Source organism: Pelophylax lessonae (assembly GCF_965119305.1).
Source record: "Pelophylax lessonae genome assembly, chromosome: 4".
Classification (NCBI taxonomy): domain Eukaryota; kingdom Metazoa; phylum Chordata; class Amphibia; order Anura; family Ranidae; genus Pelophylax; species Pelophylax lessonae.
The window spans coordinates 445,081,818-445,095,712 of record NC_138771.1 but is presented as its reverse complement, the minus strand read 5'-3'; the positions used below and the strand labels follow the sequence as shown (position 1 = coordinate 445,095,712).

The window sequence follows — 13,895 nt, the reverse complement described above, 5'->3', positions numbered from 1 at the left end:
GGTCAGTGTAGGAATAAGATAGGTCTCTGTAGTGGTCAGTGTAGGTGTCAGTGTAGTGGTATGTATAGATTTGTGTAGGGGGCGCAAATTACTTACCTTGCCCCGGGCGCTGACAACCCACGCTACGCCACTGCCTGTGAGGATGCTGGACCCCTGGCCCTCTGCCTGGACAGTGCTGATTGGCTCTGTATTCATCAGATGCACTCTTCCAAGAAAAAACAAAACAAAAGGATCTAGCTTACACACCAAACTGAACATGTGCAGCTTGTCCCCCAGCCTCTGTTTTATTCAGAGATATATTGGGGACAGTGGAAGAAGGGGAGGATCAGACGAAACAGGGTCAAACAGCCTTTCAGCCTTTTTACACAATTCAGGGGATTAAACCCCTTCCACAGAAGGGGTTCCACAGATAGACTGATTTTACTTTGGGTTTAGTAACACCCAATCACTAAAATCTCATATAAGCTTTACCATGTTAATATAATAAATTATTATTATTTTTTTTTATAAGTAGCACTAAAATAATATTCTCTCATAAACATCCTTGTTCTTGCACTTCCTGTCATAGGGAGAAAACACTCTTTCCCGGTCTTCCAATTGTACTTCAACGTTGTCATTTAGGCTTACAGTGGTGAATACAAGTGTCAGTATTATCACACAATACATGGTCGCTACCAGGGCATCTGCCTGGAGAAATGCCATGCAGTTATCACTGGAGTGCATGCAGACATGAAGTGGCTACATACCGGTTGTAAGAGATGAGCAGGGTGAATAAAAATCAATGATTTTTAAAAAATAATAAAAATAAAAATCTGATTTTTATTAAAAATTTAAATCTTTTTTTATTTATTTATTTAAATCTGATTTATTTTTATCAAATTTATTTTAATAAAAAGCTTTTGGAGTAAAACTCTAAAGAGAGTTTTCCATTTAGGATACAATAATAATTTAGTTTATTTAGCATGAAATGGAGCTTAGTTATGTAGCATGAGGCTGTACATTTGGCAATATTCACATTTTTGGTAAACAATGAATCCAAGCTCTGCAAGCTTAGATAACATGCACTGCATTGATACATTCACACAATTTCACACTAACTACCAGCAAGAATAAGTCCTTACATTTAAAGAGCACCTGTCATTTCAGATACATCATGGCAGTCAGTGCCTGTTAGCGGGAATCCACTCACTTGCTGCTGCCACGTCCCTTACCTTGTCGTGTCACTGCAGCATCACCAGCCATCCCAATAAAGTGAATGGGACGGTCGGTGAGTCAACAACGGGTCAGAGGAGGAGCCTCTGTGGGACAGAGATTAGAGTTTCTCTTTAACCACCTCCTTCCCAAGCCTATTCTAACACTTCGCTCCTACATGTAAAAATCAACTTTTTTTTGCTAGAGAATTACTTAGCACCCCAAATATTATATATTTTCTTTTAGTAGAGACCCTAGAGAATAAAATGGGGTGTGTTGCAATTTTTATGTCACACGGTATTTGGGCAGCGATTTGTCAAACGCAATTTTTGAATAATTCATGAATATAAATAAAAAAAATAAATAAACAAACTTTATTGATTTTACAAGGGGTGAGCAACATCCCTTGTGATAGCATGGGCTGTGACAGGTCCTCTTTATGGAGAGATTTGGGGTCTATTAGAACCCAAATCTATCCTCTGGCCCCCCATCCAGCCAATCAGACTGACATCGGTCCGATCTGCTGCTTCTCTGGTGGCCAGGTAAACAAAAGGGCAGAGCCAGAAGTGACGAATACTCGTCACTCCTGGTTTCCAGGGTTACAGAGAGTGGGGAACGACATCAGTTTCTCTCTCTCTCTGTTTCAGACAGCCATCGTCTCCGGCTGCATCGCTCTCGACCTCCGCAATAGGACCAGAGAGGCGGGGGCGGGATGGAGGTGGGACCCCCTTCCGCCACCCGCAGGCTAATTAGCCACTCGGATCACTTCTGCCTGAAAGGGGGATTGCTGGCTGCACTCGTCTGAAATCCAAACACAGGTGTGACTGCTCCAGTTGAGATAATTTCAGGTGCAGGTCGGATCCGTCATCCGTTAAACTGATCAAGTGTAGAAAAAAGTGACCGCACTCCGAAAATTCAAATCAAAAGAGGAGTGATTTATTCTTCATCAAATACATCAAAAATCAAACTGTGAGACATGGGACAAAAGAAGGTAGACGCGTTTCACGACACAAGAGGTCGCTTACTCATTACCACATTGCTGGCTGCAAACAATGATTACCGGGATGATACCTGTAGGTGCAGGCATCATCCCGGTATAACTACTGAAACCCAAGGACGTATGTGTACTTCCTTGGGTGGGAAGTTGGTAAAAATTATGATTTAAATAAAGTTGATTTAAATCAGGCCTTTTTACTAGTGATTTGAATCATGATTAAAATCAACTTGTTTTAAATCAAATCTACGCTGGAGATCAGCATTGCTAAAATGTTAGGAAAAGGGGGACAAATTCAATTCTGTACTCCAGTAAGCCTTCGTTCACATTGAAGCGCATGACAAGTCGCACCCTATTGCAGGCATTTGCACTGTTCAAATTAGCGCGATGCCAACTTTGCAGTGCCGCATCAATTTCCTGCACTACGTATGACGTTTTCGGGTGCGACTTGCATAGACATCTGTGCATGAAGCATCACAGAAGTCTTCCAAGTCACACCCAAAGTCGCACTGACATGCGGCTTTAAAACCATGTGATTTCTGATGAAGTCGCATAATTTCAAAGCTACAGTCAATGTGAACTAGAGTTTAAGCTAAATTATAAAGTTTGTTGTGCACACGTGGATTTTATTACTTCATTATTTCATTCAGGTGTTGCTGTAATACACCAGTCCACCCCATTCTCTTCTGTTTGTAATATGGTAACCCTAGAAAATGTCTGCTTCTGATATTGGAATATCAGAGAAGATCCTTGCTGCCTCACACATACAACATTGGCCAGTAGTAAAGGGTTTTTCATAGCTGCCGGTTAAATTCAAAACTGCCTTGAGAGTCCAGCAGACGAATGAAATGTCATCTTTGATGTTAAATTTGTGCTGGAGAATTTAGTATGACAGCAAGTGTCTGCCATAGAGGGGAAAATTCTGGTCCCAAGCACTCCGAGGACCTAGCACTCTCATACATGAAGCTGATTATGTCTGATAATTTGATGTTTTGGGAATTTTAGCCATTCAGCCATGTGGGGGGAAAAAGCTGTATGCTAATTATGAACTGCCCTGACTATACAGTGCAGTGCAGAACTACACATCTCAGCATGGCCTTGGCTGCCCTTCCCATCACGTTTATGCTGAGATAATGTGTTTAAAACGATCAGTCTTTAACACTTGATCCCACTTATGTTTGCTCCAAGCATAAGTAAAATTAGCTATTTAATGTTTTAGGATAAGTGTCTTCTGAAATGTATTCAGTAATTTTGCCCTTGATAGAAACATAAAGTAGGAGCTTTTGTAATGTTTGCAATAAAACATGAAATCATTTGTCAAAAGTTGGAAATGTCACTTTTAATGGCAGTGTAATTTATGTTGTGGGATAATTGTAGAGCCCTTTTAAAAGGTTAATTTCGAGACATTTCACAAACCTTCGAAAAGTAATAAGATGTCCATAGGGTAATTTTTGGGCGGATATGGCTTAATTGTCTTATATACTGGACAGAGAAAACTCTTGCTTAGATATCAAACTGGGAAGGCTTTTTTTTCTCAGAAAATAGGTGCAGGAACTCAACCACAGTCCACCCCCAAAACCCCCTCCCCCCACACAAACACACCCTTAAAGCCGCATCAAATAGTGGCTGTGGTCAAATTTCACTAACACTGGAAGGGTCTTAAAGGGGTATTAAATACCAGGAGTGCATTACATACAGAGTGCAGAGTTCAGGGGTGCGCTATGTGCAGAGTTCGAGGATACAAATTTTATACAGAGTGCAGAGTTCAATAGCTAGTTGCATACAGAGTGCAGAGTTCAGCCTTCTTCCATAGCTGCTTACCTCTGCATTCCCTAACCACATCTCACTTTCACCCCTCTTCAGCTATGACCTCTGCATGCAACCCCCCCTCCACTGCCCCTATATCCCCCCCCCCCTTAAAAGCTCCACCATCTTCCACCTTACTTTTGTTGTTGCATTAATCTGAAGCGCCCAGCCAGCTCCCCGCACACTGTAGGTGGCTCCACCTCTCTCACTTGCAGGGAGATCCTCCAGTGGGGGTGTTGGCATCCATACTGCACAACAGGCACCTGCATCTCCCTTGTCCCCATCCTGCACTTAGTGGGAGCCACTCAGGAGATCAGATCTATGGGAGTCATGTGGGAGACAAGCTGTCACTTGTAAACACAACAGCTGGATTTCTGTATTTAAAAGTGATAGTGGTGAGCAGGGAATAGAGGGCCTGAGCCAGAGGTGGTGGAACTGCGTTCCACCAAGTTCCAGCTGAAAAAAAGCCCTGCAAACGGAGTTGTGTGGTGGCCATTGTACAATTGTAATCGGTGCATTTATGATAATTTTAGAGCTGCTTCTGTTTTCCACCATTCAGGGGAATGGAATATGGTTTGTTGTAGTGTTAACGGAGCCATATAAAAAGGTTTGTTGTGGTGTCTTGTCTTGTCTGGTTATTAACCTAGGCTAATGACATCATGCTTTCTTATCCCCAGGTTTTACACCAGAAAAGGAGGGGTATACTGACCATGACAGTATTGTTAGTAGCACATCACAGGACATACCGTTGTGGCTGGAATCAAGGAAAGATTTGATAAGCCTAAAAGGGGAACTGCAGTCTGTTCATATTTGCCATTCTGAAGCTTCCCTCCAACCACTTTGCATATTATTTTATGTGTACTGTTATTCTGTACTTGCCAAATATGCTGCAGAAATCTCCCTCTATTAAGTCTGGCTGCAGACACACACACACACACACACACACACACACACACACACACATATATATATATATATATATATATATATATATATAATATATATATACAGATAGATACACTCACACCTCTGCTTGCCTGCACATTTTTCCTCTCTTGATGAATACTCATTGATCTCTGCGGTCTCCTGTTATCTCCACCCTCATTCAGCCCCCTCCAGCCCTGCAGCTCTCCTTGGCTCTCCTATGACTCATCCCTCCTCCCTTGCAGGCAAACTCTCACAAGAGTGAGAGAGCTGTGCATGATGTCACTAGCCTAGGCTAATAACCAGACAAGAAAGAGAAAGTGAGCTATACAGTATAAGGCAGAAAAAAATGTTTTACTATCCAAAGTTAAAACAACAAGGGCAAAAAAATGACTGAAGGTCTGCTTTAACAGAAATATGTCACCAGGACCAGATGGCTTACACATGAGAGTCCTCAAAAAACTCAGTCGGGTTATAGCTAGACCATTGTTCCTAATCTTGGCGGACAGCATATGTACAGGAACTGTACAAGCTGATTGAGGAAAAGCAAATGTGGTGCCAATATTTAAGAAAGGGCAGAGACCAATTCCTGGAAACTACAGGCCAGTCAGCCTGAAATCAAAAGTAGGTAAATTATTGGAGGGGATGATAAGGGACTATATCCAATAATTTGCTGATAAAAACAGTATTAGTAGTAATCAGCATGGGTTTACGAAGGGACACTCTTGCCAGACCAATCTGTTAACATTCTACGAGGAAGTGAGCCGCGATCTAGATAGGGGGGAGGCCTGTGGATGTGGTGCATCTGGATTTTGCAAAGGCATTCGATACAGTTCCTGATAAATGCTTAATTTACAAGCTGTGGTCTGCAGGCATAGACTATAGGGTTTGTTCTTGGATAGAAAACTGGTTACAGGGCTGTCTCCAAATGGTAGTAATAAATAACATGTTTTCACAATGGTCTGGAGTGGTAAGTGGGGTACCCAAGGTTCTGTTTTAGGACCAATTCTGTTTAATTTATTCATAAATGTTATAGAGGACGGGATTCATAGCTCAATCTCAGTTCTTGCGGACGACACAAAAATAAGTCGGGTAATAACTTCATGTCAGGATATAGAAATTTTACAGAAAGACCTGAACAAAATAATAGAGTGGGCAACTACAGTGCCTTGAAAAAGTATTCACCCCCTTAGCTTTTTACCTATTTTGTTACATTACATCCTTAAGTTCAATGTTCAATAGAAAATCTGTGGCCAGACTTAAAGATTGCTGTTCCCAAGCGACTTGGAACTGTGATTGCCGCAAAAAGTGGCTCTACAAAGTATTGACTTTAGGGGGTGAATAGTTATGCACATTGACTTTTTCTGTTATTTTGTCCTATATGTTGTTTGCTTCACAATAGGAAAAAAAAAACATCTTCAAAATTGTGGGCATGTTCTGTAAATTAAATGATGCAAATCCTCAAACAACCCATGTTAATTGCAGGCTGTGAGGCAACAAAACACGAAAAATGCCAAGGTGGGTGAATACTTTTGCAAGGCACTGTACATGGCAAATTTGGAGAAATGTAAAGTAATGCACTTTGGGAGTCTAAAAACATAAACGCAAACTACTCACCGTGTGTGTGTGTGGGGGGGGGGGGGAACCTCTGGGGGAATGAAGCATGGAGAAAGATCTGGAGGTCCTAGTGGAAGACAGACTGAGCAATAGCATGCAATGTCAAGCTGCAGATACCAAAGCTGTCAGAATACTAGCATGCAATAAAAAGGGGATATACTCCAGAGATAAAACTATAATCCTGCCACTTTATAAAACTCTGGTCCGGTCCACATCTGGAGTATTCTGTCCAGTTCTGGTCACCTGTTCTCGGAACGGATATGAGAGTCAATAGAAGGGCAACGAAACTAACAAGGGGATTGGAGCACCTCAATTATGAAGAGCAATTACAAGCACTAAATTTATTTTTGCTGGAGAAGAGGCGCATGAGAGGGGACATGATAGGGATCTACAAACACCTCAATGGTGATTCCAGCATAGGAAAAAAAGCTGTTCAGTCTCAGAGAGTGTAAGAAGACATGTGGCCACACGATGAGATTGGAGGTGAAGCGGTTTAACCTTAAGCTGCACAGGGGGTTTTTCACTGTCAGAGCGGTAAGAATGTGGAACTCTCTTCCACAATTAGTGGTGTCAGGAGTATTGATATTTTAAAAGACTCTTGGACATGTATCTTAAAGAACACAATATACAGGGATATGGGAAATGATTATTGACACTGAGACACACACCTACACAGGTTGAACTGGATGGACTATTGTCTTTATTCAACCTTAAACATTAAGACATTAATGCCCTGCTATATGTTGGCAGGCAAGTAAACATAAAAGCTTTGTGTTGGTTCATGTCTATACCCTGGGGAAGGACTAATGCTTTCTAAGTTGGTCATTCCAGGATAAAAACTGTCTGCTCTCCAGGGGCTGGGTCCAGTGTTGGGGTAGTTACTCAAAAAATGTAGCTAGTTACTAGTTACTTCTGTAAATTGTAATGAGATGACTTTACAAGTTACTGCATTTGAAAAGTAACTTCACTACTTATTACTTTACTTTCCTCTTTCTTTATTGACCGTGTAGAAGAAGATACATGACACTCTTTCTGCATAGAGTTTATTGTATAAACACAGGCTTTGGGAAACATGAGAACAAAACCTGAAAAAACAGAATAAAACATAAAGTGCAATAAAAAGTCATAAACTTCATCCCTCTCTATTCTTCGAAATAACGATTGTATAGCACGGCTTGGGTAACGCAGGAAAGCGCGTTCCTATAGCCTAGTAAAGTAGTGTAGTTACCAATATTAGTATTGTAACTAGTTACTTTACTTAGTTACCAAAAAAAGTAATGTAGTTACTGTAATCAGTTACTTTGTAACTAGTTACCCCCAGAGATGTATAGTAACGAAGTAGAACTACTTAAGTACTGTACTTAAGTACCGAAATGCGGTATCTGTACTTTCCTAGAGTAGAATTTTTTTCTCCTACTTCTACTTTTACTTCACTACATTTTTTCGATGATTTCGATACTTCTACTCAAGTATTTTTTTTTTGTGCTGCATAGTTACTCGTTACTTTTAAAAAAATTACCACTGCCAGAACAGTAGATGGCAGGTTGCATAAAGCTCAAAAAAATGTGTATAATGTCATTTGTAAATCAGCGCATACGAAAATAAAGGCTGTGTATAATAAAAGCTGCTATACCAAATCTTTCCAATAAAAAGAAAATATGAAACAAACAAATAAATGGTGCTACAGCGCTTAAAGTGCATCAAGAAACTACTAACAAACACAGGTTAATCATTTGAATAAATCATTTGAAATAATAAAAACAATATGATGTTCAAACTTTTGACTTATTTCTTTAATAACTACATAACACAGTACTTGTACTTCTACTTTCAGTACTTGAGTAGAATTTTTTTTTCAAAACTACTGGTACTTTTTACTTTTAGTACTTAAGTAGCAAATTTTTTGAAAAAACTACTTGCAATACTTAAGTAAAAAAAATGTTGAATACTTTAGTACTTCTACTTAAGTAACTTTTTCTGCGAGCACTTCCACTTCTACTCAAGTAATTTTTTGATCGAGCACTTGTACTTTTACTCAAGTAGAAATTTCGAGTACTTTATACAAGTCTGGTTACCCCCAACACTGGCTGGGTCTTAATATGTGACAGCCCTCTTTACACCATGGAGTTCCCAGCTGTATGTACAGCACATCCATGCACTAGTTGCCCTTTGCTTGCCTTCTCTGGAATGTTGGTGCCTCCACCATTCTCATTAATCTACCAAGGTGGCATTATTCTTTGAAATCATTCTAGAATTACACTTCAAGCCAGCAAAACAATCTTGTAAAGATTGATGGCTGTATTCTGCTTCTTTTTCCTTTGCAAGTATATCTGTTCAAACACATATTAGGCCTTGAAGTATTTTGGGCATTCCCCATCAGTACTGCAGTAAATTCTCTTTGCTTCTGAGACATTTCTTAAAAACAAGCTGAAACACAAAGTGTTTTTGCTCTGTTTAACAATATGTGTCAAGTCTTTTTTTTTGTTGTTGTTTCTTTTAGATTTATTACAATTTTCCTCTACTCCACAGCAGAAAATTGCTTTTTTTTTTTTAACTTGTGACAGGTGTGATTGATCTGTATTGCTGCTGGTAAAGGTAACCAGGTAGAGGGTGTTTTTTTGGTTTCTTACATGTAAGCACTATAAGTATTGAAAAATTTATTTCTTTTTTCTAGCATTGTACCCAGCCTACAGTACTGCAGCCTCCCCTTAGGAAAAAGGGGGACATTTGGGTCAAGGTTCCAAGGAAGTCTGAGGATCGACTTGCACAGACATGACCTGTGCAAAGTAGAATTTACTGATAGGATGTAAATACTTTAGTTCAAAATCAATCCGCTTCCAGGTGTTATTTTTATGTCAAAGCTTAAAGTGTTACTAAAACCAGGACCCTGCATTCACTATCTCTGATCTCCCACAGTGCACAGAACATGGAAATGCAATTATATTAGTAAAAAACTGCTAAATACCTTTTCTCATCAGCTGTATATAGCAGATTTATGACTTTTTTTAGTGCTGGTCAAAGCTTGTAGGAGGAGTTTTCATTCTACTCTGACTGTCCGATACGGCTGCAGGACCCCTGACTCTCTGTATGGACAGTGCTGATTGGCTCTGTGCCGATTAAATGCACCCTCCCAAGAAAAATAAAAACTCTCTAGCAATACACACCAAACTGAGCATGTGCAGAGTGCCCCCAAGGCTCTGTTCTATCAGGAGATGGATTGGGGACTGTGAAAAAAGGGTAGGATCAGAGGAAACAGGATCCAACAACCTTTTTACACAAGGCAGAGGATTAACCCCTTAGGTTCCACAGTGCGTATTACACGCATGCTTTACTGCATATACAGACTAATTTTACTGTTATGGGATTAGTAACACTTTAATTGAACAAGCTGAAGTTAGAGACTGATTGGTTTCTATGCACAGCTGCACCAGATTTTGCACTCCAGTTTTAGTCAATCGTTCCCTGCTAAGTAAAGTAGAGTTTGACTATTACATTACCACTCCTGCTATAACCCTTGGAAACTTGGGGTGCTTCTCCAGAGAATCATCCTTGACTCAAGGGTGCAGGTGGCTAAGGAGCCCATCCATTGGCTCCCCTTTCTAAGCTTATTCTATCTACCCTGTAAAGAAAAGATGCTTATACTTACCGATTTATGAAGTCGCTCTGGTCCAGTCACATGATCTCTCCAGTGGTGGCTTCAGTGTTGAGGAGAGATCTCTGACAGCGGCTGCAGAGCCTGGGCAATGGCGCCACCTATAGGTTTACTATGGGGCATCCGTTGTCGGCTGTCCCTCCTCTACACTGAAGCCGGCGCTGGAACCCAATCATGGGACTGGACCAGAGGGACTTCAGAATAGGGAAGTATAAACATATTTCCTTTTACAGGGTCGATATAATAGGCTAAGAATGGGGTGGGAGCAAGTTTAGGCTTATTAAGGTGTTGACTGGAATTAAATTTTAAAATAATGACCTAAAATACTTGCTGAACGTGATTTCAGCTGAATTCCACACAACCTGTTGCATGTTCATCTAAGTGAACTGCCAAAGGACTTATAATTGTCTTCAGCCCAAACTTGTAAGCCAGGAATTCCTGCCAGACAGCACAGTCAGGTTCTTGACCTCTTTTCAGTTCATACTGTATGTAAGCAATGCAACCTGGTGCAAGTTTTATTTGACTGGCCAGTGAAGTAGCAGTAGTACACCAATGAGGTCCTTCTTTCCTTCTTGTAAGCATGTTCAATGAGCTAGATCAACAGTACTCTGCAAAGAAATAAAGTCAGGTTTGGCTCCGAGTGCGGCGGTTCATTTTTCCAGTCTGGTTCCTCTTTTTCAGGGATAATGGGGATTATTGGGGGGGGCTAATAAAAATTAAGACAGATCCAGTGTTGTGTAAAAACACATGTATTGATTTTTTTTAATTAGTACTTAACTGGATAAATGTATATTTATATTATATTTTAATGATACTTGACTTTAAAGTTTTGGAAGACATTATCATGCTTTTATTTAAATCTTATTCATATATCTGTATTTTATCTCCTCTCTCTGCAGACTGATGCACAGTACGCAACTTCTGTGGCTGAAAACATCAAAACCATGTAAGTTTTCTTCTTTTGTGTCTCCACGTGGCTGCATTTATGATCCAGCTTAAGAGCCAGCCACCCGTGCTTTGTTATTTCTAAACACGAGACTAGCTCCAAGTGTGAAGTATAATTTGGAAAACATTAGCAGGAAAGTAACAGAGGTGTCGTTTCAGGATAGCGAGGGTGGAAGCAAGCAGAAATTAGCACATATAACTTGCAAGGGTAGATATTTCTTTGCAACGTCCTTGAAATGTTAGTTGAAACGGTTATAAAATCTTGGCATGGATTTGTCATTTTAATTTATGTGTTTAGTGTGTTGCTTCCAGCATTCTCGATTAGAATTAAAAATGCAGTGAATGGATTAGGTGGAAGTATCTGAACCAGATTAATAGACCGTAGTACAAAATAAATCATATATTCGAAAATTAAAGTGTAAGTTCACCTTTTGGAGATGAAAAAGAGAGGGGAAAAAACATAGATGGATCACAAGTGATAATACATTTTTCTTAGATGCATGCCTAATCTCCAGTATATCTTATCCTTCCGACTATGCTTAGGTGTTTACAGTTTTCTGCAATTTTGTTGCCTTGTAAGAAGGGATTCGAGCAAAGCAGTAATTGGTAAAAAAAAAACCTATACATGCAGGCACCATGAGATGGCAGTACATACAATCATTTATTTCCTATGTGGCCTTCTGGAATGCACTGGTAAATGAAAGGTCCACATGAAGTAGAAGTAGTGGCCAAATTGGGGGAATGTGTTGGTAGAACAAAGTTTCTAAGGCCTGGGCTTCTTGGAGGGCAAGAGGTGTGTGTGTGTGTGTATGTATGTATGTATGTATGTATATATATATATCAATGACGGCTGGTGCTTCTTGGGCCGGGGGGGGGGGAGGGGGCAGACGGACCACACTATCCCCCCCTCTGGACCACACCAACTCGCACAGCATAACACACCCCCCCCCCCGCGCCAGAACAGGTCACACAATCAGTTACTTGCATTGATTTCCGGGTATCTGCCCTGGAACACTCTCAGGAATTGGTGGACTCCTGCCTGGTCCCATTAGAAGCCTCTTATCAGCTTCATCTCCGGCGGCATTTTCCCCCCGGCAGCGGCAGCGACGGCTTCCCCTGCGTCTCCTTCCTCCTCCTCCTTGGCCAATAGCATGGCCTCTCCTTTCAGCCAATCGGGAAACGGGTCTCAAGACCCGCTTCCTGATTGGCTGGTAGGAGAATCAGTGTGGCAATAGCGAATCTTCATTCGCTATTGTCACACAACTGGGTGGGCTTGCCCACCCTTTTTTGAAGCCTATTAGAGCCTCTGGCTCTAATCACGTGCTTCAAAAAAAAAAGAAAAACCCATTGGAATACATGCGTCCGGCACCTTGCATGTAGATTAGGGGGCCAGACGCCTGCACCTATATGTTGACTCTAGATGGTTGTAAAGACTAGACATGTTTTTCCTCAATGCATTCCCTACATTAAGGTTAAAAAATGATCCAGTATTTGTAATCCCCCCCCCCCCCCAGATAATTACCCAGTCCTCACTTGATCCAGTGCTAAATTATGTAAATGATGACTTTTGAAAGGTAGCTATAGCAGTAAATCAGGGTCCTGAGTAGAGATGTAGGTGTAAATCCTTACACTACCTGCTGTATAGTGGCTTTATTTTCTTTAGGCACTACTATGCTATGCTCCATAAGGGTGTAATACATGACACAGAGAGGTCATAGATATCTTCAGAGGCTGTGGACATCAATGTTGATTCTCTCAGCACTAAACTCTCATCAGATGTAACATGAAGCTCTAACTGAGCTTCCCATTCTCCAAAGCACTGCAGTCACTGACTTTTAGGCCTCATGCACATGATACTCCTGTTTGAGCATCTACTTATTTAGACTTTTTTTTTTTGCATGTTTTTGCGCATATTTACACACATTTTCATGTATATGTGTTTGTGCATTTTTGCACACATACGCGAAAACTTATCTTTGCGTTCTGCTGCACAATATGTAAATGAAAATTTGCGTGCAGTAGGTGTAAATTGCTGATCAAAAAAGCTAATTTTTCTATTTTTTTTTTTTTTTTTTACTGAAGAATGCACGGTGCTTGTTTTTCGTGCCTTATTAGGCTGTATTTTAGCTCAGTTTAAAAAAAAAAGCCTGACTGAGTTTTTCAACCTGCAGTGTGCAAGAGGTTTTTTTTTTCGTGCATTCTAAGCATTAGGATAAAAAGCCTTCTGTGTGCAGCAGCCCCCCTAATACTTACCTGAGCCCCTTCTCTATCCAGCGATGTCCACGAGAGCCTCAGCCCTCTGGGACTCTCTCTGCTGATTGTCTTAGACACAGAAGCAGCGCCATTGGCTGTCAATCAAAATCAGTTAGCCAATAAGGAGAGGGGGCGGGGCCAAACGGCAGCTCCGTGTCTGAATGGATAGACGGAGCTGCAGCTCGGCTCGGGTGTCCCCATAGCAAGCTGCTTGCTGTGGGGGCACTCAACATGCGTAGGGGCCAGGAGCTCCAGCCAGGGACCCAAGAAGAGGAAGATCCGTGCTTCCACGTGCAAAACCAACTGCACAGAGGAGGTAAGTATAATATGTTTGTTATCTTAAAAAACAAAAAAAAAAAAAAGACTTTACAATCACTTTAATTTTTTAGTTCAAAAATGTTGCCTTTTAATCATTTGACACTTTCCAGGATGCTCTCGCAGACTGTTCCAGTACCCACAGTGGGTACTTAGTGATCAGCATACAATCGGTTGAAAAACACCCAAACTTAAATG

At 40.8% G+C, this 13,895-nt stretch overlaps 1 protein-coding gene across 1 annotated transcript in view; it reads left to right on the top strand.

Annotated features, from left to right (window-relative positions):
- MGAT4B (alpha-1,3-mannosyl-glycoprotein 4-beta-N-acetylglucosaminyltransferase B) overlaps positions 1 to 13,895 on the top strand; it is an 832,974-nt gene that overhangs the window by 413,116 nt on the left and 405,963 nt on the right. Inside the window, exon 5 of the mRNA XM_082253133.1 lies at positions 11,084 to 11,130. Coding sequence (XP_082109259.1) covers positions 11,084 to 11,130 — 47 coding nt within the window. The remainder of the gene's footprint in view (positions 1 to 11,083; positions 11,131 to 13,895) is intronic.